This window comes from Odocoileus virginianus, chromosome 33 (assembly GCF_023699985.2).
Source record: "Odocoileus virginianus isolate 20LAN1187 ecotype Illinois chromosome 33, Ovbor_1.2, whole genome shotgun sequence".
NCBI classification, from domain to species: Eukaryota; Metazoa; Chordata; class Mammalia; order Artiodactyla; family Cervidae; genus Odocoileus; species Odocoileus virginianus.
The window spans coordinates 40,007,075-40,029,736 of NC_069706.1; the positions used below are offsets into that span (position 1 = coordinate 40,007,075).

The following is a 22,662-nucleotide window of genomic DNA, read 5'->3' on the forward strand; positions in this document are numbered from 1 at the left end:
TGTCTTTCTGATGCCTGCCTCAATGGACTACTCCCTAATTTCTCTGACACAGGCAGGAAGGCCTTCCCCAATCTCTTCCCAAATACGAATCAATTTAGAACTTTAATCAATAAGTTTCCCAGGTTGTGGTATTTTATAAGATTATTTAGGGTGAAAGGAGTGTTTTAATTTAAACTCCTTTGCTGGTTGGTAGTTTGTTAGCCAAATGCATTTATGCCCTTGGTACTAATATGCATGATTGCTTATAATATCCTAATCATAAAATAGCATAAAGAACCTGATTATATAAAAGCCCTAATAGACATAGAGCCTTTTTAAGGGGTAAAGGAGTCCTATTAGAAAACATTAGAAAAATTATTCTATAGGTGGTTCTTGGGTTGAGATTGGCTTGCTGTGTTTTGCTTGTTGTGTTTTGCTTGCTGTGTTTTTGCTCTTAACGTGCTAAGGTTGTGTTATAGAAACCATTGTTAATGTAGTTAAAGATCTAGAGAAATAAGGACTTAGCCCTAGTGTGGTAACAATGAGATGGTTGTTAATTGTCAGCCAGGAGTGCTAGGCAGAAGCTGCCTCACCAAAGTCGCAGAGTCTGTGTGGGGTAAACTTCTTAGATAAATGCAACTGACAACTTCTACAGAAGGATTAATTTTTGTGTTAACAAGGTTATACGTCTACTCTGCACTGTTGCCCTATGAGACTGCTACCTTTCAGTTAAGGTCACCACAGAAACGGAAAATAGGTTTACATTCACCTGACCTGCATGAAATGTTAACAGGCCCCAAGGGCAGAAGATAATGTACAAGACCCTCATAAACAAAGAAGTATGCAGAAAACACCCTGGTTTTGTGAAAGACAAGCTGACGTAATGTTAAACTATCTTCCCCTTAGAAATGTACTAACAGGGTATAAAAGCTTTGGTAAAAAATAAAGCATTGCCAGACTCTGCCAGACCCTGCAAACACCCCCGTCTGGTCATTCTCTCTCTCTCTCTCTCTCTCTCTCTCTCTCTCTCTCTCCCTCGCAGACTTGGCCCTATCAAGGCTGGTCTCACGTGTCTTCTCTCTCTCTCTCTCGCTGACGCCGTTCATCCTGAGGGTACCCCCTGGATCCTGCCGAGGCTGGACCCCGGCACCACTCCTCAGTATCCACCCACCTGAACGGACAACACGTGCCCACACGGACACGTGCATGTGAATATTTGCAGCAGCTCCATTCATTATTGCAAAACCTGAACGTGACCCAGGTGTCCCTCAGCAGGCGACGCATAAACAAACTGTGGCCCGTGCGAACAGTGGAAGATCATTCAACGCTGAAAAGTGATGAGCCATCAGACATGGAGGAGCCCTGAATGCCCGTCCCTGAGGGAAGAAGCCAGTCTGAAGAGGCTACAGACTATGTGATTCCAACTCTATGGCCCTCCGGAGAAGGCAGAACTACAGAGACAGTGAAAAAGTGCTTGGCGGGAAGGGTGAACAGATGCCACAGGGGTTCTGGGCAGTGAAGCAGCTCTGAATGATAACGTGCTGGTGGACACAAGAGGCTGTCCGTTTGTTAAAACCCACAGAACCGAGCCACACAAGGAGATAGCTTGAACATAAACTATGGGTTTTAGTGAATACTGGTGTATAGATATTGGTTCATCAATTGTAGCAAATCCACCTTGCTAAGGCCAGATGGTAATAATCGGGGAAATTGTACCAGGGGAGGGGGAACCTAAAACTGTGTTGGAAAATGAAATCTGTAATTTAAAAAGACAATTCCTAACAGTGGTAAACTTTGGGGGACCATGGGTGGTCCGGGAAGGTGGGGACATCTCTCCACAGCCAGAGCCTCAGATAGCATAGCTGTCTTTTGGGTCGCCGGCATCCTAGGGGTGAAGGACAGCGGCTTCCGGGCAGAGGTCAGTGAGGTGACTGTGCTCTCAGGGGCCGGAGGGGACTGGAGGGCCAGGTCAGGTCTGTGCAGAGGCACCTGGACAGGCTGCGCGAGGGGGGCTCAGACGCACGTCCCAGTGGTCCCCCCCAGATGGCATCCACCGCTCGGAGCAGAGCAGCTTGGAGGCTGGGGGCTCGCGGTGGAGCACGTGGGGCCGTTGGCATGGGCTCCCTCCCACAGCTGAGCCGGAGGCGTCTGCTCCCCATGGGGCCCTGACCCCACGTCTCCTCCAGGAGGCTGCCCACTGACCTCCGGGAGGGGCTGCATGCGTGTTCCCGGTGGGGGTCCTTTCCCACAGCAGAGCCTCGGCCCCACTGTTTGAGCTGCTGACACAGGCCCCCTGGCAGCGCCGCAGAGGAGGGCCCGTGGCAGCCGTGGGGGCCCACAGTCGTGTCCAGAGGCCCATCACCTGCCCTGACGGTGGAGGAACCGCCTGGTAATTTACCGCCACAATCAGCATGTGTTTGCAGCTTCTGCTGCTGGCAGAGACGCACAGGAGCCCTTTCCAAAGGAACGTCCGGGGTTTGCTGCTGCTTCTGGGGCTTGGGGCTGGCAGGGTCTGCTGCCCAGGGGGTCTGCACCTGCTTCCCCTGCCCCCCTCCCAAGCGCACGCGCTTGCCCAAGCCCCACCGCTCTCCCCCTCCAGCAGAACTCTCAATCGCACCACAGCGTCATGAAACGGCTAAATCAACGCGACTTGGCTCGGCGGGGCTTGGCCGTCAACAACAGGACAACTCCTGATCTCAAAGGACAAAGTCTTCACATGTAAGTAACACTGGGTTTGAACCTGAGTCCCACGGGGAGACCTGGAAGGTTGGGACCTTCCTTCAGATCCCAGACCCATGACAACTTTCCCTCACACCCTGTGACGCCGGGGCAGACAGACCTGCAGGCAGTGGCCACTGACCGCTGGCGCTGCTGAGCTCTGCCCCAGGAGTCTTGCACGAGAGGAGGGGTGCCTGAGAGGTCCGCCCTCTCCTGCCGCCCATGCGCATCCACGGCGGTGACCCCTCCTTCCCTGCACCTTCATCAGCGTCCTGCGGCCCTCTCCAAGGCTCACCCTGGCCTACCAGCTCCCATGGCAGCTCCTGGGACAGCTCCGGCCAGGGACGTGCTCCCCTGGAGGGCCACCCCGGTCATTGGGCTCGTGTCATGCACTCTCTGCCCAGGTGCTGCTCTGGGTTGGACTCCTTTAAAACACATCATGTATTTGTTTTGGCCGTGCTGGGTCTTCACTGCTGCGCGGGCTCTTCTCTGGTTGCAGAGCAGGGCTCTAGGGTCATGAGCTCTGGCAGTCGAGGTTCCTGGGCTCGCGGGCTTAGCTGCTCTGCGGTTTGTGGGATCTTCCCGGGTCAGGGATCAAACCCGTGTCTCCTGCATTGCCAGGCTGATTCTTCACCACTGAGTCACTAGGGAAGTCCTCTTTTCATTTTTTAGTGTACATGTTTTCACTCTCCCTGAAATTACAAACTCAAATCGTATGCTCCCTCCACAACAGCACCCAGCAAAGCATGTTGTTTGATCGTCTTCATCAGACCCCTGACTAGGTGGCCTGAATACCCCCTAGATGAAAGGGTGAGGCACAAACCTCCCTAAGGCATGACAACCAGAACAATGGACAACCCTCCTTTTCCTCCAGGTTGCAGTGGGAAACTGGGTCCCTCTCAATTTCAGACTAATGTTTGCGGATTAAAGAAACAGTGTTGCAGTCCTAGCCATTATGCATGGATTACATAACGAGCAAATGTAGCAGCCAGCCAGCCACACACACTCCACCCTTCCTCAGAACAGAGCTGCCAGGGTGCAAGCGGCTCTAATATTTAAGGTCACGGTGATTTGGGGCCAGCCGAGGGCCAGCCTGGGAAGGAATGCCGCGTCACTGGGAAGCCAGGCTGGTCGCCGCTGACTCAGAGCTCCCTCAGGAACCAACACGGGGGCGACGAAAGGGTAGCTTTGCACCATTGCTGTTGGCCCTGAGTTCTTGTGGGTTTCAGGCCAGGGACCCGGAGGCTGGAGGGACTGGGGGTGGCTCAGATCAGAACAAGTTAAAAACAAAGAACACTGTTGATACAGAAATGTAATCAACTGTCAATGATAAATTAACCAACAGGTTTTTAAAAAATATTTAATTATTTGGCCGCACCGGGTCTGAGTTGTGGCAACTGGGATCCTCACTGTGGCATGCAGGATCTAGTTTCCTGACCCGGGATCAAACCTGGTTCCCTTGCACTGTGAGCACAGAGTCACAGCTACTGAACCACCAGGGAAGCCCCAGCAGCGATTTAAGAAATGGAAAATTGGGGGAATCCTGGTCAGAGAACTAAAAATTTTTTTTTTAATTTGAATTGATCACCTTATGTTTTCTACTGAAAGATTAATGATAGGGGAAATTAGTGAAATCAATGTTTTATGTAATACAATAGAAATGAGCATTTTCGTGGCTGGTTCGGGGCCGCCCCCTAGTGTGAGCTGTGAATCTGCACTGACTCGCCTCATTAGGAGCCCGCATTCCTCTCTCTCTTTGGCTGCACCTCAAGGCCTGTGGGGTTTTAGTGCCTTGACCAGGGACTGAACCTGGGCCATGGCAGTGAAAGCGCAAGCGTTAACTCTGGACTGCCAGGGAGCTCCCGAAGCTCCCTGTTTCCTGAATGAACTACTGGGGCTTCCCTGGTGGTCCCGTAGCTAAGACTGTGCTCCCAGAGCAGGGGCCCGGGCTCAGTCTCTGGACAGGGACTAGATCTCACTGCAGCTGAGACCTGGTGCACCCAAATAAATAAGCAGAAAATATTTAAAAAGATAAATGTGTCGATTCTACTTACAAAGGTGTAATTCACCAAATTGCTTTAAGTCATAATTATCTTGAGGGGAAGGGTTTTCTTATAGCTGGAAAACATAGATTAAAACCCAGTAAATATTTCACACAAACACCAAAAAGTTATAACCATATTCATCAGTTCATTCCATCCTATGTGACTAATTCTTGATTTTAATATTCTGGTAACAGTTTTATGAAGCCATCAGGTTTTCCATTAGAATTCTCTAATTTCTTACCCAGTTCAACGATATAATCTGAAAGTTATCGGAAATTTGTACTTGTTAAAAGGTCTTCCCAAGTGTCAATAGTGGTAAAATAAAAAACCCACCTGCCAATGCAGGAGATAAAAGAGACTCAGGTTTGATCCCTGGGTTGGGAAGATCCCCTGGATAAGGAAATGGCTAACCCACTCCAGTATTCTTGCCTGGAGAATCTCGGACGGAGGAGCCTGGTGGCCTACAGTCCATGGGGTCACAGATTCGGACAGGACTGAAGCGACTTACCATGCACGCACATACTTATATCAATAAGTCCTTTCTATTAATCTTTTTGAAGATGAAGGTTTTTTAGGGGGGGGCAAAACCATCAAGAGTACAACAGTACTCGTCTAGATTTGTGATCAAGATGTCTTTAGCTACAGTTACAAAGGTTGCAGAATGTTGGAGTTTCGGGTTAATGTGTACAGTTCACAAGGTGCTTTCATGTCCCGCCCAGAAGCCATGAGGGAAAACAGCTTCACTTCCCACCCAGTAGAGAGGGCGGCTGCCCCTCCTGCCCTGCTCCAGGACACAGCAACCGGTTTGCCTTTTCAACAGGCAGGCTTGCAACAGAAGCCGAAGTTTTGTTATCTGCAGACAGACTCAGCTTCGTTTTCAACTTTTCACACTGAAATCATTTCAGATCCCAGGAGTGTTGCCCAGACGGCTCAGAGGACCCCGAACCCCAACGGCTTCCCCGGCAGCCGCACATCTGGAAACCAGCGGGGATGTGCCGGTGACGCTGCTGGTGGCGCGGCAGGTCTGTGGGTTCCCGTCGTCCCCCTGGGGGTGCCGGCCCGGGGCTCCCCCGCCTGTCTTCCACAGCAGTGAGTCGAGGAGACACACACAGCCCGCGTCAGGGTCTGTGGGGGATGGGACTGGGCCAAAGACTCCTCTCGGTGGGAGGAGGAGCATTTTGATCTACTCCCATCACGGGGGTGACCACGGAGCCCAGAGGATGGGACCCCTAGGGTGAAGGGGAATCATGCACAGCCTCGGCCGCTCCGTCAGCGGAGGACTGACTCTGAAAGGAAGCTTAAAATGTCCTCACAAAAGGCAAAGGGAAAGAGGGACTTCTGTGGTGGCCCAGTGGTTAAGACTCCACCTTGCAAACCTCGCAATGCAGGGGACGCAGGATCTATCCCTGGTCAGGGGACTGAGATGCCACGAGCTGCAGAACAACTAAGCCCCAGAGCCGCAACTAGTGAGCCCACGCGCCCCGGAGCCAGCGCGCCCCAGAGGGCCCGCGCGTCCCCACGGAGACCCTGCGCGACACAAGGAGGACGCCGCGTGCAGGAACTAAGACCCAGCACTGTTAAGTAAATAATTAAAAAGAAATGCATCATATTTTTTAAAGGCTTATACTTATAGATATTTATAACCATTGTTTATGTTTTGTAAATGTAGAAAAGACCCCACTCTCACACTGCATCATCTTTTCTCTTCTAATGTGGCATCCGCACCTCCAGGCACAGACAGAACTTTCCATGGACAATTGCCACCCAGCAGCCACTCACCCCTTACTCGATGGACAGTGAATAAAGCGCTCTGCTGTGGGGGGCGGTGGGGCCTTTCTGACAATACACGGAGGATATTGGAACTGAAGCGCTTGCACGGGCTTATTGTCAGAGGCTGGAGCGGGCAGGAGTCACATGACCCAGATTCCGGGATCAGAGGGGTCCCCTAAGCGAGATAACATCGCATCACAAAATTACGAGCTGGGAGGAGAAGACGTGAGGTCATCTCTGTTGCATGCAGCTGCTTCCCGCTCGCCTGGGAGCCTGCGTGAGTGTCTTTCTCTTCCTCTGGGCTTCTGCTTTCTGAGAAACGCGTCTTGAGGCAACTCGTGTGGACCATTGCGTTGTCACTTTCCAGGCTGAAGCTCTGTCCTGCTGACCTTGTGCTCCACACCACGTCGGGGCTGCAGAGGCTGAGTTCTGTTGGCAAGTCTGCCCTCATGGCAGCCTTCCCCTAGACTCTCAGTCAGTGGGGAGGGGTCAGAGCCACTGCCCAGGGCTGCGGGACGAGCGCCCCCCACTGCAGGCGTGTCCTGGGAAGCCAGGCTCCCAGGACAGGCTCCCAGCAGGCAGGGTGGCCTCCCTCGGGTTTCGGTCGTCCCCATCTCCCGCCCAAGGCCGTGACAGGCAGATGCACGTGTGCACTCGGGACTGAAAGACCCCTGCCTTTCTGGGGAGGACCTCTTCCCGCTGTGTGTGAGCCTGGGGGGTGTCTGCCAGGGTGGAAGCAGCCCCACAGGTACATGACTAGGGTGACCTTGTCTCCGGCCTTCGCCGACGGAGTCCCTGCGTGTGCCTGCTGTCCCAACAGAATTACCAACAGCGGCCCATTTTCACTCTCAGAAGCATCTCAGCATCACATTCATCACCTTGCATGTTACCCATGAAAGCACATCAGCATCCCCCCTGCCTCTGTCTCAGATGCTGGGGGGCTGGCACTCCCTCCCCCGGCAGCTCCACCGCACATTACAAAGCGGAGGGCCCCACCTGAGTCCCGGGACCCCGGCACATCTCCAGGCAGGAGCCAAGACGCTCTCCTTTAGGGAGCCCCTGTTTTGAGGTGGTTCCTGTCACCCACAGTCATGAGTCCTGCTGACACAGTCTCGGTGTGGGCAGCCCTCCCTATCCCCAGCCCACCGCCCGTCTTCAGGTCCTGCAGGAGCCTGCCCTCCCTGTGGGCCCCACCTCCTCCCCCTGCCCCCCCCCCCCCCCTCCGCCCCATGAGACTTTGCTAGATACCTGGCCTGACTTTCCCAGGCTGGCTCTGGGAGAGTATCCACGGAACCCCAGTGATTACAGCCTCTGGCCTGCACGCTCACACACACAGTGTTTACACTTGATGACCTGTTATCTCGGGGTGGGGTGGGGGAGCTTTTTTCCTCCAAGATCCTGACTCTAAGCCCCTGGGAAGGGACAGGGACCCTGCTGAATCTTTCATTTTCTTGCAAACAGGACGCTGGGCACACAGCAGGCATCCCGTCGATATTTGCTGAGGGCATGAATTATAAACGTCAGGGTCATGTTGCCTGTGCGCCCAGCCGAGGAGACCGTGTCCTGGGGAAATGGGCAGCCCAGAGTCTCCCGTGTGAGCAGCTGGACGGGCCGGTGGGCGGGGCAGCAGGTCTCACCGCCTCCTCAGGCACAAAGGCTTCTCCGGCCTGCACCCCGCCGGCCTTTCCCGATGCCACGCGTGCCCCTGCCCTTCTCCCCACTGCCCCCACCTCCCGCCCCGTCCTCTGAAGGCAGCAGGGACGGTGTGTCACAGCGCGGGAGCGGGAGGCAGGCGACCGACGGGCTCTCCCGGACCCTCCTCCTCCCCGGCTCCTCCCTCTCACTCCCTCTCGCTCTGGCCTACGTGTCTCTCGCCACTGTTTAAACACTGGGCGCCTGGCGCTCTCCTCCACGCGTGTCCTTTCCTGAGGCAACTCGCACTTGTGGGTTTAACGGCCATCTTTACGCTGATGGTTTCCAACCTTCTTTTTCCAGGGCAAACCTCTTCTCGGAGTTCCAGACTCACATATCCAAGTGCTTATTTGCCAACTTTTCTCTCTGGTCCCACAGCATAGCGGATACATCCTAGATTGAAACATTTTTTCCATGTCAGTGAGAATGCTTTGGCTACAAAAACAAAACAATGTGAGCAACACCTTGCACAATAAGGATGTACACTGTCTCTTCCAGAGGCAAGGAAACTGATGGTCAGCTCAACAATGCAACCATTGACCCGGGTCTCTCCAGCTGGAGGCCACCCCCAGCGCTTGGCTTGGTCCTTAAGCTTTGCCCTATGTGTTCGTGAGAAGACTACTTTCAAGCATCACAAAAACATCTTCTAGAAGCGGGCTATGTCCTGATGAGTGTCTCTCTTTTAATAGGGAGAAACTTTTTCCCAGAGGTCGCGTCCCTGGACCACATGCTCACGCCCTGCCGACGAGGGGAGTGGTGGAGGGTGAAGCACCATGTTTCCAAAGTGTCCATGGTCACCGTCATCTCTGTCGCCTGGGCCGCAGCCACAGCCTCATAGCTGCCCTCCCGGCTTCTGCTCTAGCCTCTCCTCCATCCGTCTTCCACAAACTGCGACCGAACACACGTTTCCAGGTACAATGTGCATGGCACGCACAACGTCAGTGTCTTTTCTCTCCTCCATCACTGAGAAGTTTTCCACCATCATTTGTGGTGACAGTCACGCTCCATGAAAGCACCTGTCTAGCCATAAGAAGCTGCTACTCAAATGAAGACCCAACACAGCCAAAAATAAAAGTACAAAATATTTTTTAAAGTTGTTCAGATTTAAGTTTTAACCTAATCTTTTAAGAGCTTGTGGCAAGCCACAGCCTTAAAAGAGAGGCTTTCACGACAGAGGACAGGGAATGGTGAGCCGAAGCTTGTGAGTTTCACCTGGAGAGCAAGGAACCGAGGGCAGGGGCCTCCGGGACGGCCGGGGGCGGGGCCTCCTGCGCCACCGCCCTCGCCCCGCCCCCATCGGCCGCCCGCGCTCGACTGCTCCTGTCTGGCGGCGGCAGCATGGCGGCGGGGGCGGCGGGGGCCGAGGTGGAGGTCGGCTCAGCCGGGCAGTTTGAGGAGCTGCTGCGCCTCAGAGCCGAGTCCCTTCTTGTGGTCCATTTCTGGGCACCATGGGCTCCGCAGTGCGCTCAGATGAACGATGTGATGGCAGAGCTCGCCAGAGAGCACCCACAAGTCTCGTTTGTGAAGTTGGAGGCAGAAGCTGTTCCTGAAGTATCTGAAAAATATGAAATTAGTTCTGTTCCCACCTTTCTGTTTCTCAAGAATTCTCAGAAAATCGACCGATTAGATGGTGCCCATGCCCCAGAGTTGACCAAAAATGTTCAGCGATGTGCGTCTAGCGGCTCCTTCTCACCAAGTGGTGGTGAGCAGCCGAAGGAAGGCCCCAGCCTGCGCCTGAAGAAGTTAACTCACGCTGCCCCCTGCATGCTGTTCATGAAGGGAACTCCTCAGGAGCCGCGCTGCGGTTTCAGCAAGCAGATGGTGGAAATTCTTAACAAACATAATATTCAGTTTAGCAGTTTTGACATCTTCTCAGATGAAGAAGTTCGTCAGGGCCTCAAAACCTATTCCAATTGGCCCACCTATCCCCAGCTCTATGTTTCTGGAGAGCTCATAGGAGGACTTGATATAATTAAGGACCTAGAAGCATCTAAAGAACTAGATACGATTTGCCCCAAAGCCCCCAAGTTAGAGGAAAGGCTCAAAGTACTGACAAATAAAGCTTCTGTGATGCTCTTTATGAAAGGAAACAAACAGGAAGCTAAGTGTGGCTTCAGCAGACAGATTTTGGAAATACTAAATAGTACTGGGATTGAATACGAGACATTTGATATATTGGAGGATGAAGAAGTTCGGCAAGGATTAAAAGCTTACTCCAATTGGCCAATGTACCCTCAGCTGTATGTGAAGGGGGAGCTTGTCGGAGGACTGGACATTGTTAAGGAACTGAAAGAAAATGGGGAGTTGCTGCCTATACTGAAAGGAGAAAATTAATGAACGTTAGACTTGGTGCCCACCCACTGCAGGAAGGCTTCCTCCAGCGGAGCAGTTCAGGATTTAGTCCTCAGAAACAGACTAGGAGAAAATGCTCATCCCCAGTTATGCTTTGTGTATTTCACAAGGCTGTGCTAAATAACGTATGTGACCTTTTTTTCCACCAAAAATAGAACGCAATAAACATCTTCAAGTTCAATTAAAAAAAAAAAAAAAGGCAAAGGCGTGAGAGACACACCCTCGGTGTAAGGATGTTGCTGCCAGGGCTGGGGGAGCGTCATGCACTTTTCTTCTTCTTTCCAGTCTATCTTGGCTGCACTGGGTCTTGTTGCCGCGCAGGCTTCTCACTGTGGGGCACAGGCTCCCGCCCGCGGGCTCAGCAGCCGCAGCGCACAGGGGCACCTCTCGTGGCAGAGCTCGGGTTCTGGACTGTGGGCTCAGCAGCTGCGGTGCAGACTTGGTTGCCCTGCGGCAAGCAGGATCCTCCCAGACCAGGGATCGAACCCCACGTCCCTGCGTTGACAGGTGGATCCCCAACCACTGGAGCACCTGACAAGTCCCTCGAAGCTTCGACAGGGAGGACACGGAGCTTGGGATGCTGCCTGGACCCCTGAGAACCACCCCGCCCCCACACATCCTGCAGCCCTCAGACGGTACATGGCTCGGCGAGGCGGGGATGACCCGAAGGCAAGTGGGGTCCACTCCTGCCCTCCCACCTGACCCTCGGGGAGCGGCCTGCACCTCTGCACCGGCGCAGGACTCCTGGGGCGTGGCCGGGCAGGGACAGGGCCTCCACTGCGGCCCTAGAGCCACGCCCCCCGCTCACATGCTACAGGTGCTCCCCAGCCCCGCAAAGCCCAGTGTGGAGGGCAGAAAGGGTCACTGAACCTAAAACAGGAATCAGGACTGAACTCCTGATCAGAGGTCACGACGGAAGTCCTGATACCAGCAGCAGGTGCTCCCACATGACAAAAGTCTGTGGCCAGGTTTTCCCGCCCTGCACTGCCATGGGGTCATCCACGCTTCCCCGAACCCTGGTGCCACTGAAGGAGATGAGAACGAGGGGTTACAGGAAGAAGCCTTGAAATGACTGAGGTCACAAGAGGAACTGGATCTGAACAGACCGGACACTCAGTGATGGGACAGGACACAGGTCTGCCCGAGGCAGGTGTCTGGGGCTCCAAAGGAAAGTGGAGTTCAATTTTAGAAAATCAAGAAAGCTGAAATTATTTTTCATTCAATTGCATAAAGTATATATTTTACAAGTGTTCCCTGCCCACCCCTCAAGGTCTTGTTTAAAACTTTTCAGCACTACCTCTTTGTACTCAAAGTCTGAAATCTTTTCGTGGCCCTTGGGGTCCTGATGACCTGCCTCCCGGCCGCCCCTCCATCCTCAGCACCAGCCGGTGCAGGCAGCACAGGGGGGTCAGAAATGTGGACTCCAAGGTGAGTCTGAATCCTGGCTCCTGGGTCTGTCCCTTGTCAGCTCTGCACCTGTCCCCTTGCAGGTAAAACAGGGGCCACAAGAGAGAGCTGGTGGCAAAGGACACTGCTTCCTTGATAGAGAGCAGTGTGTCTAGACATGCACTCTGGCTTCCTTCTCTCAACTAGAACTTCCCAAGGATTGCTAACTAGGGTTCCGAGGTCTGCCTCCCTCCCCTCCGCCGTGTCCTAGCACTGCAGGGCCCTTCGTCCCCAGCTGACTGCAGCGCAGCTCAGAGGACAGCACAGGAAGCCCTGAATGGTGCTGTGTTCGCATCTCCATCATACACTGGTCACCTAACCTACGCTTGGTGGCATCTCTATTTTTTTAAAAAAACTTTATTTTTGGCTGCACTTGGTCTCCATTGCAGCGCATGGGCTTGCTCCAGTTGCAGTAGCCAGGGGCTACTCTTCATTGTGGTGTGCGGGCTTCTCACTGCAGCAGCTTCACTTGTTGCGGAGCAGAGGCTCCGGGGCGTGCGGGCTCCAGTAGTTATGACACATGGGCTCAGGAGAGCACAGGCTCAACAGCTATGGCGCACAGGATTAGCGGTTCCGTTGCACGTGAGACCTTCCCGGACCAGGGATGGAATTTGTGTCTCTTCTACCGGCAGATGGATTCTTCACCACTGAGCCACCAGTGAAGCCCAGCATCTCTCTTTTTACCAAAGCAGATGTTCAGTTAATGACCAAAAAGCCGCATCTAAAAACTGACTTGATGGTCTTGGTCTCAGGATAGGTCTCAGGTGTGGTCTTGGCCAGATCAGAGCCAGGAAAGGCTGAGGTGGGCCAGATGCTCACCTGTTACACCCTCGGGTGTCCACTCACGTCTTCTCCTGACCTTCCCTGAGGCTGAAATGAATTCGTTAAAAAATAAATGGACAAGGGAAACTGTTCACAGATGAAAAAGTGGAAAAACCTGGCAAACGTGAGGACTGGGATAGTCAGAAGTGAACATCCCCGTGGTCGGATGGGGTGCGATCGTTCGCCAGTGATGAGCACGGCACCATCCATGTGGTGTCATCACCAAGGAAGCAGGACCTGACTCCGGTCCTGAGAGTCACGTTATACGAATCAGAGTCTGGACTTTTCATAAAACCGTCTGGGACAGGACGAGAATGAAAGTGTAATAGCAGATGAGCTCCTGGAGCAGAGAGGAAAGAGACACCACAAAAAGCCAAGCGGGGTCTGCGGGTCGGACCTTAACGTGGGGTCGCCACCGATTCCGCGCCTGGGTGGCTGGATCAGTCACGGAGGGAAAACACGCGGGCGACAAGAGTGGGGTGACGGGGCGCCACGGGCGTCAGGTGCAGGCTCTCCAGTGGCCCGGAGCAAGGCTAAGGGAGACGGCGCACACACGGGGAAACGCGCGCAGGAGACCCTGCGGTTTCCTCGTCTGTGAACTTGCCCTCTTGCTCAAGTTCACCTGTGACTCCAAAATCAGCGCCTGGGTGCTCTCCCCGCCGTCCCTGCGCACAGCTCGGAGAAACGCCCACGCCGGGCCCAATGCGCCCGCGCTGACGCGCCTCGCCGTGACTCGACAGCTCAGAGAAGCCGCGCGACTGTTCGAGAAGAGGCGAGGCGTGGGCGGGCAGCGGAGGGCGCGATTGGTCGGCCCGCGGTGACGTATTGGCGCGCGCCGGGAACGCCTCGCCGAGGCCGGGCGCCATTGGCTGGCCCGCAGTGACGTATAGGGGCGCGCCGGGAACGCCCGGAAGGCGGTAGCGGTCGGGCCCGGCGGCTACGGATAAATAGCCCGGAGGCCGGGCGCCGGGATGCCGCTCCTCGGTGGGCTCGGGTCGGCCGCGGTTGTCGCCCGGGTTCTGTTCTCCGCGTCCCTTTGGCCTTGTTCGCCGCGGACAGGAGGCTCAAGCTCTCGGCCACCGCCGCCTTCCGCTCTCCTCGGCGGCTGCCCGGGCCTCTTGGAGGGGCGGGGTGCGGGGCCGGGTCGGGGACGCCGGGCGGGGGGTCCGGCCGGGCCGCAGACCTCGGACGGCAGGGCCCCCGTGTCCCAGCACACCGGGGCTCTTGCTCCGCGGACGCAGCGCCGACAGCGCGACCACGGAGGGATCGAGGTGGGTCTCTGGTCGGTCCTCGAGGGAGCGGTTCCTGCACACCCGCTCGGTGTTGTTGACCCCTGGAGCCGAGAGACGCGTGCGAAAGCCGAGCGAGCGGGTCCTGGGGAAGGAATTCCAGAATAGAGGAAATGAGGGTCGGGCGAGGTGAGGCGGGGGTTAGTGATGCTCTAACCCGAGGCCTGAGGGCTGGAGCGGGTGTGAGCCGTGGCCAGAGTGTCCCAGGCACCGGGACGCCCCCAGGAGCGGAGAGACCTGTCGGGCGAGCCGGGAACGCCCTGGGGACGTGGATTCTGGGAGGGACCAGAGTTCCGAGAGTGGGTGCTTGATGGGAGGGGAGCCTGTGAGGCGTCCCGGGGACTTCAGTTTTTTCTCAGGTGCAGTGACCTCACTTTCTATACCTGTTTTCCATTGGCGAGTTAACTTCTTGCCCTTCCCCCTAGTCAACTCCAGGTTGAGTGCCATTAAGGAGTAAATTCTAAGTAAGACTCAGTGCATCAGGGAGTTAGAGGGAGCAGCAGGGGACTGAGTCGAATCTCTTCGGGTTAGTGCAGTTAATTAGTGTGATTTAGCACCTGGTAACGGAGTTTTGTTAATGTCAACAAGTATATTCAGTAGATGAAATTGGAATTTAAAGTTCACCAAAGCTGTAACTTTCTCTGGCGATTGTGTAAATTGAATATGAGGCGTCCTTATCAACATGAATCAAAATATGGATTAATGAAAACCTAAATTCGGGTTGAGCTTCATAAACTAGAAATTAAAAAGACTGAAAAACAGCCTCTTAATGGGGTTAATTCTGAAGGAGCTGGTACTTAAGACTAAGACGCCCATTTTCTCTTTGCTAAAAGACAAGAGTCTGTGAGGCTTTAGCCCCCTGTGGGGGCCCAGCTGACTTGGGTGTTTACAATGTGTGTTTACTTTGATGACCTGTACAATATAAATCCTGGTGACTGAAATTCAGGACATCGTTGCTTTCCTCCTAATTTTTTCTAATTCTTGCAGGTGACGTTTTACTCTGCCGTCTGTGTTTTGGACACGTTCTTACAATGGAGTTCCCTGATTTGGGGAAGCACTGTTCAGAAAAAACGTGCAGGCAGCTAGGTAAGCACTTTTAAGAGAACCTCAACAGAAAATGGGCGTTTTGTCATCTGCTTGCCGGGAGAACTGGACATTGTCTTCATTAGCTGATGTTTTTTGGGTCTTGGCCGTTGTGGTTCTTAGCGATAAGATGCTGGCCTGAGGTTGAGGTTCTGTACCGCTAGGTACGAGGCTGGCTGCCAGCACTGGGTGGATAGAAGAGCACTGCTTAGACACTCGGAGTACCACCTGAGCTGGGATCCCTTTGGAAAGGGTAGCTGTACCAGTTCTGCAGTGTTGCTGACATTGTGAAATTCACGGATCCCAATTATTTTATTCTCATGTAATACCTTGAGGATGTATTTGATAGGCGTAACATGAAATCAGGGAAGGTAAATACTTGTTTAATATGACATATGATTCTTTTGTTCTAGTCTTTAAAACCCTTCACTGTTTTTTTGTTTTTTTTTTTAGATTTTCTTCCGTTAAAATGTGACGCGTGTAAACAAGATTTCTGTAAAGATCATTTTACCTACGCTGCACATAAGTGTCCCCTTGCATTCACCAAGGTAATCAATCATACTTCGTTCTGAAAATTCTGATCCTCCCTCTCCAAAGCTGCGCTGCCCGAGATCGTGGACGTGAGCCCCACATAGTCGAAGCTCAGCTGGTGTGAAAGGAACCGTGAAGTCCGTTGCTCGGTCACACCAGCCTCATTTCGGGCCCTTGGTAACCATGCGTGGACAGGGCAGGGAGGAGCATCCACCTTCCCAGGAAGCTTGGGCCGCGTAGCTCTAAAACCACAGGGTATTCTCGAGGGTTTCTGGAATCAGTTGTATTCAGACCTTCAACGCTTACTTAACACATTAAAATGTTTAGTTCTTTTTATTCAACACACCAAGGGAGAACCGCTCTGTCTTCCTGCGGGGCTTGATGGGACCCGTTTGGGAGGAACTGTGCATGCTCTCTTTCGGGGTCACTTCGCAGCCTTGGCCTCTGCTTCAGCGATTCAGACGGGACCTGGTGGAAACTGGGCTATGGCTGAAGGAAGCCGACTTACCTAAGTCCAGAGGTGTGAGACCTGGGTTGTTGACGTTTCAGGGGGTCCCAATCTGAACTCACTTGTTTTGGGTGCTTCTGGGAGCGGTTTCCTGTGATCTTTGGCCAGCACTCTACTGGTTCCCCGAGGTGGCAGTTTAGAGGTGCAGATGATGGCATTTCAGGCTTTGACCTGTGTGGGCTGTGGTCTGGACCTTCACTGATTTGAGGGGCGGGGGACAGTGACTCATGTTCGCCCAGCACCAAGGACCAGGCCACACTGTGGTTTTGTTGACGTGACCTTCCCGTTTCCCTGGACTGGGTGACTCTGCCTAGACATGACTCAGCACTGCTTGCTTTCTTAACTCGCCCACTGGCCAGCCGCGAGAGCACCCCCGGGTGGCTTTCCAGCTTGGCTTCCAGACACTCTGGGGCTGCCTGTCACTCGCCCACATCATGTCACCTCAGAGCACTCCTTGAGCGAAGCTAGCTCAGCCCTGGCCCTGAGGGATGCCAGCCATGCCAGGCGCGCCGCTGCTGGGTGCCCTGCTGCTTCCTTCCAGAGCCCCCGTCCTGGGCTTGGTGGGTGGTGCTGAGCCTGAGAGCTCAGCCGGGCCGCGTCTGAGGTGTGGGCATGGAGGAAGCCCTGTGCGCATCGGGAGGGCTGCTGGCGGGCGGGGCCGGGGCTCCTCTCCGGTGGCGTTTGCCCCCCAGCAGCCCCGCCTGCCCTGGAGGCGTCAGGGCAGCTTCTCCGCTCACCCCTACTGCTGGACAGACAGCCCTGCCATCCCGAGACCGGCCCTCTGGACTGCTCACCTGCTTCCCTCCTGGGTGGCCTTGCCGGCTCCCTTAGGGTCGTCTCTGTGGGCGGGTGACAGTCCATTGTGCGTCAGTTCCCCTGGGGTCCCCCCGAGCTGGCTGACTGCGGCTCAGGCTGCCGTTGGCCCTCCTGTGACGGCGAGGCCAGCGTCTGTGCCATCCCTGCGTGACTGCGCCCCGGCCCTTTCTGTCGTGTGCGTGCATCTCGGCTCTCTGATTAGCCCTGTCCTCTTGTTTGTTATTTTAGGATGTTCGGGTCCCGGTGTGCCCACTCTGTAACAGCCCCGTCCCAGTGAAGAAGGGGGAGATCCCTGATGTGGTGGTCAGTGCGCACATGGACGGAGAATGTCGGCGTCCTCCCGGGCAGGAGACGGCGAAGGTGAGGCGGGGCCCTGGGTGCTGCTTCCTCCTGGGGGAGAAGCGCAGTTATCCGCTCAGGCTAACTACTTACAATAGTTTTTGCATAAAATTAAACCCTAACAATAGTTGGTGATGGGCAGGGAGGCCTGGCGTGCTGCGGTCCATGGGGTGGCAAAGAGTTGGACACGACTGAGCGACTAAACTGAACAATTGTTCAGTGTTTTCCTGGATTGTGAACAGCGTAGGTTTTCACAGTTCTACCAGCATATTTCCTCAATATCAGGGTCTACATTAGGATCTGCTTTTGTTACAGGCATCTCACTATTTCTACTAAGGTGGAAAGTTAGTGTGGTTTCTGGGAATCGCTGCCCACGTGCGCCTTTTTTCTGAGCTCCCCAGGAGACGGCGTAGCACATACTGATGACACGCAGACCCCAGCACGCGTGTCTGTCTGTCTGGAGCGGACGGGTGCCGCCTGCGTTCCCCGTGGGCTGAGTCCAGCCTGTGTGCCGTGTGTGCCTGTCCCGCGGGGGTTGCTGCCCAGCCCGGCACCCTCGCTCCGGCGGTGCTCCTGGCGCTCGTGGGCGTTGGCAGTTTTCCCGCTTCTGCTGCTGCTCGGGGGCGCCCATGAGCGACCGCTGTCCTTGACCAGGTGTGGCAGCCTCGCGGACAGGGAGCCCCGCGCCCGCTCCGGACCGCGCTCCGCCGCGCTGGTCCTCCCAGCCCTGCCTCCTTCCCCCTCAGGTTCGCTCCTCTCTGTCCCCCGTGCGGGGGCTCTGTCCTGGGTCCTGAGCAGTCTCGGGCTCCCTGGGGTCAGGGCAGCTCTGCTGCGGGGGTGGGGGAGGGGGTCTCCCGGAGGCACAGCCTCCCCTGGCCCCTCCCGAGCCTCCAGTGCTGTGGTTTCTGAGCTTTTGGGGAGCTTGTGTCACAAGCAGGCTGCCTCTTGGCCCTCCGCACCAGCTCGCAGGGTTTCACGTCTACTGAGCAGGTCCTGCTTGTCCGTGAGCTTTCCCTAAAGTCGTGGTTGTTCCCTTTTATCTTTCACAGTTTTGCATTCATCCCTCTTCAGAACGTCTCTTTGTGGTCACTTTAGAACTTCAGGCAGAGTAGGAGCCACCCTCTGTGGTCACCTCCGTGTCTGAGGAGCCCCAGGTTGGCCACGGCCTCAGCAGACAGCACGTGGTGGCCTGTCCCACCCTCAGATGGGAGGCTCGTGGGCCTCCCGCACGTCCCCGTGCCCGGCCCCGCGCTGTGCGCTCGCCGGGCCGGCTCGGGTGGTCCTCTGGGATGCGGGCCGCGCGGCCCCCTGCTCTCAGCCTGCAGCACGTCTCCAGGGCCCGGCTCCTGTGAGGCTGAGTCACCGTCTCCAGTCCTCCGCTGTCTCAGCGCTCCAGCAGCTCCCTGCTTCCCACGCTCAGTGCAGGGCAAACACAATTATGACAAATAACCTGGAGCAGGAGAAGGCGAAGCCCGCCCGGAGCCTCCATTCCAGGCCCTCTGATCGGACCCCCTGCCATCCCGTGACCTCCCAGCCCTCACCCCTGCCCCCGGTCCCAAGAACCCCTCTCCGAACCCCCACAGCCCCGTGTGCTCTGGCCCCAAGACCCCCACCAGTCCTGCTGCCCTGTTTGGGGCCCTTGTGAGCCTCTGGAGCCTTTTGTAAAGCCTCCCTGCCTTCCCGAGACCACGGCCCCCCCGTGCCCTCCCCAGGTGGCCGGGCCCCCTCCTGGTGTCTGCGCTTGCTTGGTCTCTGCCCGCCAGCCCCTTGCTGTCCCGTGCCCGGTCACGGCCTGCCTTGGTGGAGGGCCGCCCCCAGGCTGCCGACACTGCCTCCCCCGTTGCCAGCTGCACAGCTGGGAGTGCCTGGCAGTTTATGGCACCCAGAGACCGCCCCGTCCCCGGGGCCCTCCCGGCTCCCCTCAGGCCGCGTGCGTGGCTGTCTCTCCCTGACCCTGTCTGCCCCCACCCCATCTCGTTTCTCTCAGTGGGAGCACCCCCAAGCATCCCATGTGAGTCCCCAGCTTAAAGTGCTGGCTTTGTGTCTGTCATCTGTTAAAAGTATCCTTAATTAGCATTCTTAGCCAGTATTTCTCTGTTTATCTGACAAACTTCAGTGAAAGCCCGGCGCCTTCATACTGTTTCGCTAAGAGCCGCCTCTGGTTTGAGTGTTGAGGGTCTTGCTCGGGGGCTGGCTGAGTGATCGCTCAGCGAGGCGGTTGGTACACTGGGGCGACTTGTGCTTTCACAGGTGTTCACGTTCCGCTGCTCCAGAGAGGGCTGCAGGAGGAGGGAGATGCTGCGGGTGGCGTGTGAGGAGTGCCGCGGCAGCTTCTGCCTCCAGCACAGACACCCTCTGGACCACGGCTGCGCCCGCGGAGGCCGCCCCGCCAGCTCAGCCGGGTGAGGGCGGCCTCACTCAGCCTGCGCATGGGGACCACCTGGACCGGGAATTGGGTCCCACGCTTGGCCATGGGGGTGGAATATGTGCTGTGGGGTTTGGGTGACTGTGATCTAAATTAAAAGTGGACCCAGAATTGAAGTTGGATTCTAGTCGTCGTTTGCTGGAACCTCAGTTCTGAAGCTAGAAGCCATGTTCGTGGTGCAGGCGGGGGTGGGCTCCTTTCCGGGGCCACGGGGAGGGTCTGCCTGGGCGCCCCCTTTGTGGAGAGTGGTCCCCGTCTCCCTGGGGCTCCCTGGCCTCTGCCTCCCATGGTGTTGTCTCTGTGTGGTGGTCGCCAAGTGTCCCCTTGGCAGCCCAGCAGTCTGTGGGGCCAGACAGTGACCCCCCACGCTGTGAGCTCGGCTACACACCATGCCAGCCGCCTGCCCTCCCCGTGGGCCTGGGGGTTGCTGCGCTCTGGCCACCTTGTGATGGCGGCCCAGCCCCTCCGCTGGCTGGCAGCCAAGAGGGCCCCTCGGGAACATGGAGCGTCTGCCCCCACCTGCCGCAGGAGGAGTGGAAGCTGGGTCCCCTGCCACCGTCTCTGACTGTCTCCCGTGTTGTCTGCCTGAGCCAGGCGGAGGGTCCTCTTGTCCCTGCGCGGGTGGCCTCCATGCTAGAGGTGAGGAGTTGGCGGAACGCTGACCTGAGCCTTCCCCACAGGTGCTTGGATCCCGGGCCATCGGGGGCTTCCCGCGAGGGGCTGGGCGGCTGGCTGGCCCGGCACTTCAGGTACGGCCCAGGACAGGCCAGGGGGACGGTCATGCCGAGCGCTCATGGCGCGGCTCCTGCCTGCCCACTGGGGCTCTGCACCCCGTCCCAGCTAGACGGCGGAGGGGGTGCACGCCTGCCTGCAGGCTCCTCAGCCCCAGGGTGACCCCGAGAGACACTGCACAGCTGTGGTCTGAAGACCTGTGTGTGGTCAACGTTTTGTACGTGATCACCCGTTTGTAGTTAATCCAGACAAATCTGAAAACATAAGCTGTTTTCTTCTCTTTCAGATTCAAAGTAAAGCCATGACGTGATTGATCCTGCCCAGACTGGCCTGTTCTCGTATGTTACCTGCACTTTGCGGGTAACTTTATGCCCCAGCAGGTCCCTGCTTCCCACACGAGCAGGTCTGGCCTGGGTGTCCGTCAAGGGGCTTCTGTCACTCAAACCATCGACAGCGGGTCACACGACATCTTCCCCGTGCGGCTGCTGTGGTGATCGGCCATCGATCCCAGGTGGACGGGGACTGCCTGCCCCGTAGGGGTCCTTGTCCAGGTGGCCCACCGCTCTTGCTGCACCGGGAGGATAGCCGTGACCCTCTGGTTGCAGGCGTTGCGGTGACGCCAGGAGACTCTCGCCTCGCGGGGCTTCGGGAGCCAGGAAAGCCGATGGAGAGGATGCAGTCTGGTTGGGTCCCCATCATAACCCACGGAGCACACAGCCTGGATGCCAGACAAAAACCCGCACAGCTACCCCTTGTTTTCTGGGTCTAGAGCCTCAGGATACGATGGAGGGGCGGTGTGTTGGGGTCCTAGTCCGCAGGTGGGTGATGCGGCTGTTTGTGGCCTCATCTGGTTAGTGGTGGCAGGTCTAGGCTGCTGGCTCTCCAGATGTGCCAGGGCTGCCCCCGCCGCATTCCTGATGTTGTGGGCCTCCGGGCCACGTGCACAAAGCGCTTCCCGGGGTCCGGGTCCACTGGCGGCCACTAGCTGGTGTTCGGAAGCACCGGTGAGTGTCGGGGACTGGAGTGTGTGTTTCTCAACTGCGAGGTTCATGGTGTCTGTACACAGGTCAGGTCTTCCTCAGGAGAGGTTAATGTCCAAACTGAGACTCGGTAGCGCTGGATTTTGAAGACAATACCAAAAAAAAAAAGTCTTGTTACAAATATTTACTGGTTGAAATAGTATTTTGGATACAATGGATTAAATAAAGTATTAAAATGAATTTACTTGTTTTTGTTTTGTGTTTTAATTGTGTCTACTAGGAATTTTAAAAGTAGGTAGACCTTGCGTCATATTTTCTCTTAGCACTATTCTTCATCATCCAAACTAAAGGACAAAACTATGCCACATTATCAGTGATTATCAACTTACACGAGTGCACTCATGTTTCTCAACTGTGATTGGAATGTTTAAGTGTGTTTAAGACCTTTCTGAGAAGTTAGCATTTTCCTGAAGGCCCTGTGTGAAGAGACACTGGAATGGCACAGAAGGGTAAAGGCCAGGACAGCAGACACCTGCGGGGCAGTCCCTGCTGCTGTTTACAGAGGCCGCTGCCCCCAGGCCTGGTCCTTGGAGCGCCGCTGTGCTGGAGGGCTGTGTGTCAGGGTTGGGTGCGAGGACCCGAGGGGGCACCCAGGACGTCACACCGACTCCCTCCCCGTCAGTTTCCGCACACCCCCAGCAGCTGTTTCACGGGTTCAGTTCATGTGATGCAAACATGGTGTCAGCAGGTCTGCCTTGATGAGCAGAGCCGAGCATTAGTTCTGAGAATTCCTTCTGGACATGACCACGTGCCAAAGGATGGAGTCACAAGTGCATTTTAAATTTTTGTAGGAAGTGCTGGTATTGAGAGAGTTTTGAGTGCCCCTTTTTAAGTGTCACAGGTCTGCGTGCGTTTTTGAGAGAAGGCTGCCTCAGCTGCTGGGAGCGACCTTGAGCACGCTGTGATGTTGGCCGTGGTTTCTTCACCTGGGATGGGGCGAGGCTGGCGCTCAGCCTCAGAGCTGCCCGAGGCGCAGGGCTCACCAGGTGTGCAGGCTCTGCCCGGGCCTCGGTGCCCGGCGCTGGGCCCACCACCACCCCCCTGCAGGAGGAGGGTCAGGCCGGCCTTCTCAGCA

The 22,662-nt window shown here is 55.9% G+C and overlaps 1 protein-coding gene and 1 pseudogene across 4 annotated transcripts; both read left to right on the forward strand.

Annotated features, from left to right (window-relative positions):
- Positions 1–9,527: 9,527 nt before the first annotated feature.
- LOC139032756 (glutaredoxin-3 pseudogene) lies at positions 9,528–10,789 on the forward strand (annotated as a pseudogene).
- A 2,915-nt stretch (positions 10,790–13,704) lies between these two features.
- ZFAND2A (zinc finger AN1-type containing 2A) lies at positions 13,705–21,771 on the forward strand. 4 transcript variants are annotated; one of them, XR_002311840.2, is made up of 8 exons: positions 13,705–14,095; positions 15,101–15,199; positions 15,650–15,744; positions 17,280–17,411; positions 19,641–19,792; positions 20,496–20,564; positions 20,834–21,058; positions 21,153–21,771. XR_002311840.2 is itself a non-coding variant. In XM_020882351.2 (7 exons), the coding sequence occupies exons 2-7, from the start codon at positions 15,145–15,147 to the stop codon at positions 20,850–20,852; spliced, it is 522 nt and encodes a 173-aa protein (XP_020738010.1). In that variant the 5' UTR covers positions 13,705–14,095; positions 15,101–15,144; the 3' UTR covers positions 20,853–21,771. The 4 variants fall into 4 exon arrangements, 2 of the variants coding, with proteins under 2 accessions (XP_020738010.1, XP_070316708.1); XR_011485355.1 differs by lacking the exon at positions 20,496–20,564 and adding an exon at positions 20,344–20,454 and having other exon boundaries at positions 20,834–21,771; XM_020882351.2 differs by having other exon boundaries at positions 20,834–21,771.
- Positions 21,772–22,662: the final 891 nt, after the last annotated feature.

Bases quoted from the DNA above. Each gene is read 5' to 3' on its own strand.
- ZFAND2A (XM_020882351.2), top strand. From the start codon at position 15,145: ATGGAGTTCCCTGATTTGGGGAAGCACTGTTCAGAAAAAACGTGCAGG. The intron at 15,200-15,649 runs GTAAGCACTTTT...TTTTTTTTTTAG, and splicing joins AAAAACGTGCAGGCAGCTAG to ATTTTCTTCCGTTAAAATGT. The intron at 15,745-17,279 runs GTAATCAATCAT...TTGTTATTTTAG, and splicing joins GTCCCCTTGCATTCACCAAG to GATGTTCGGGTCCCGGTGTG.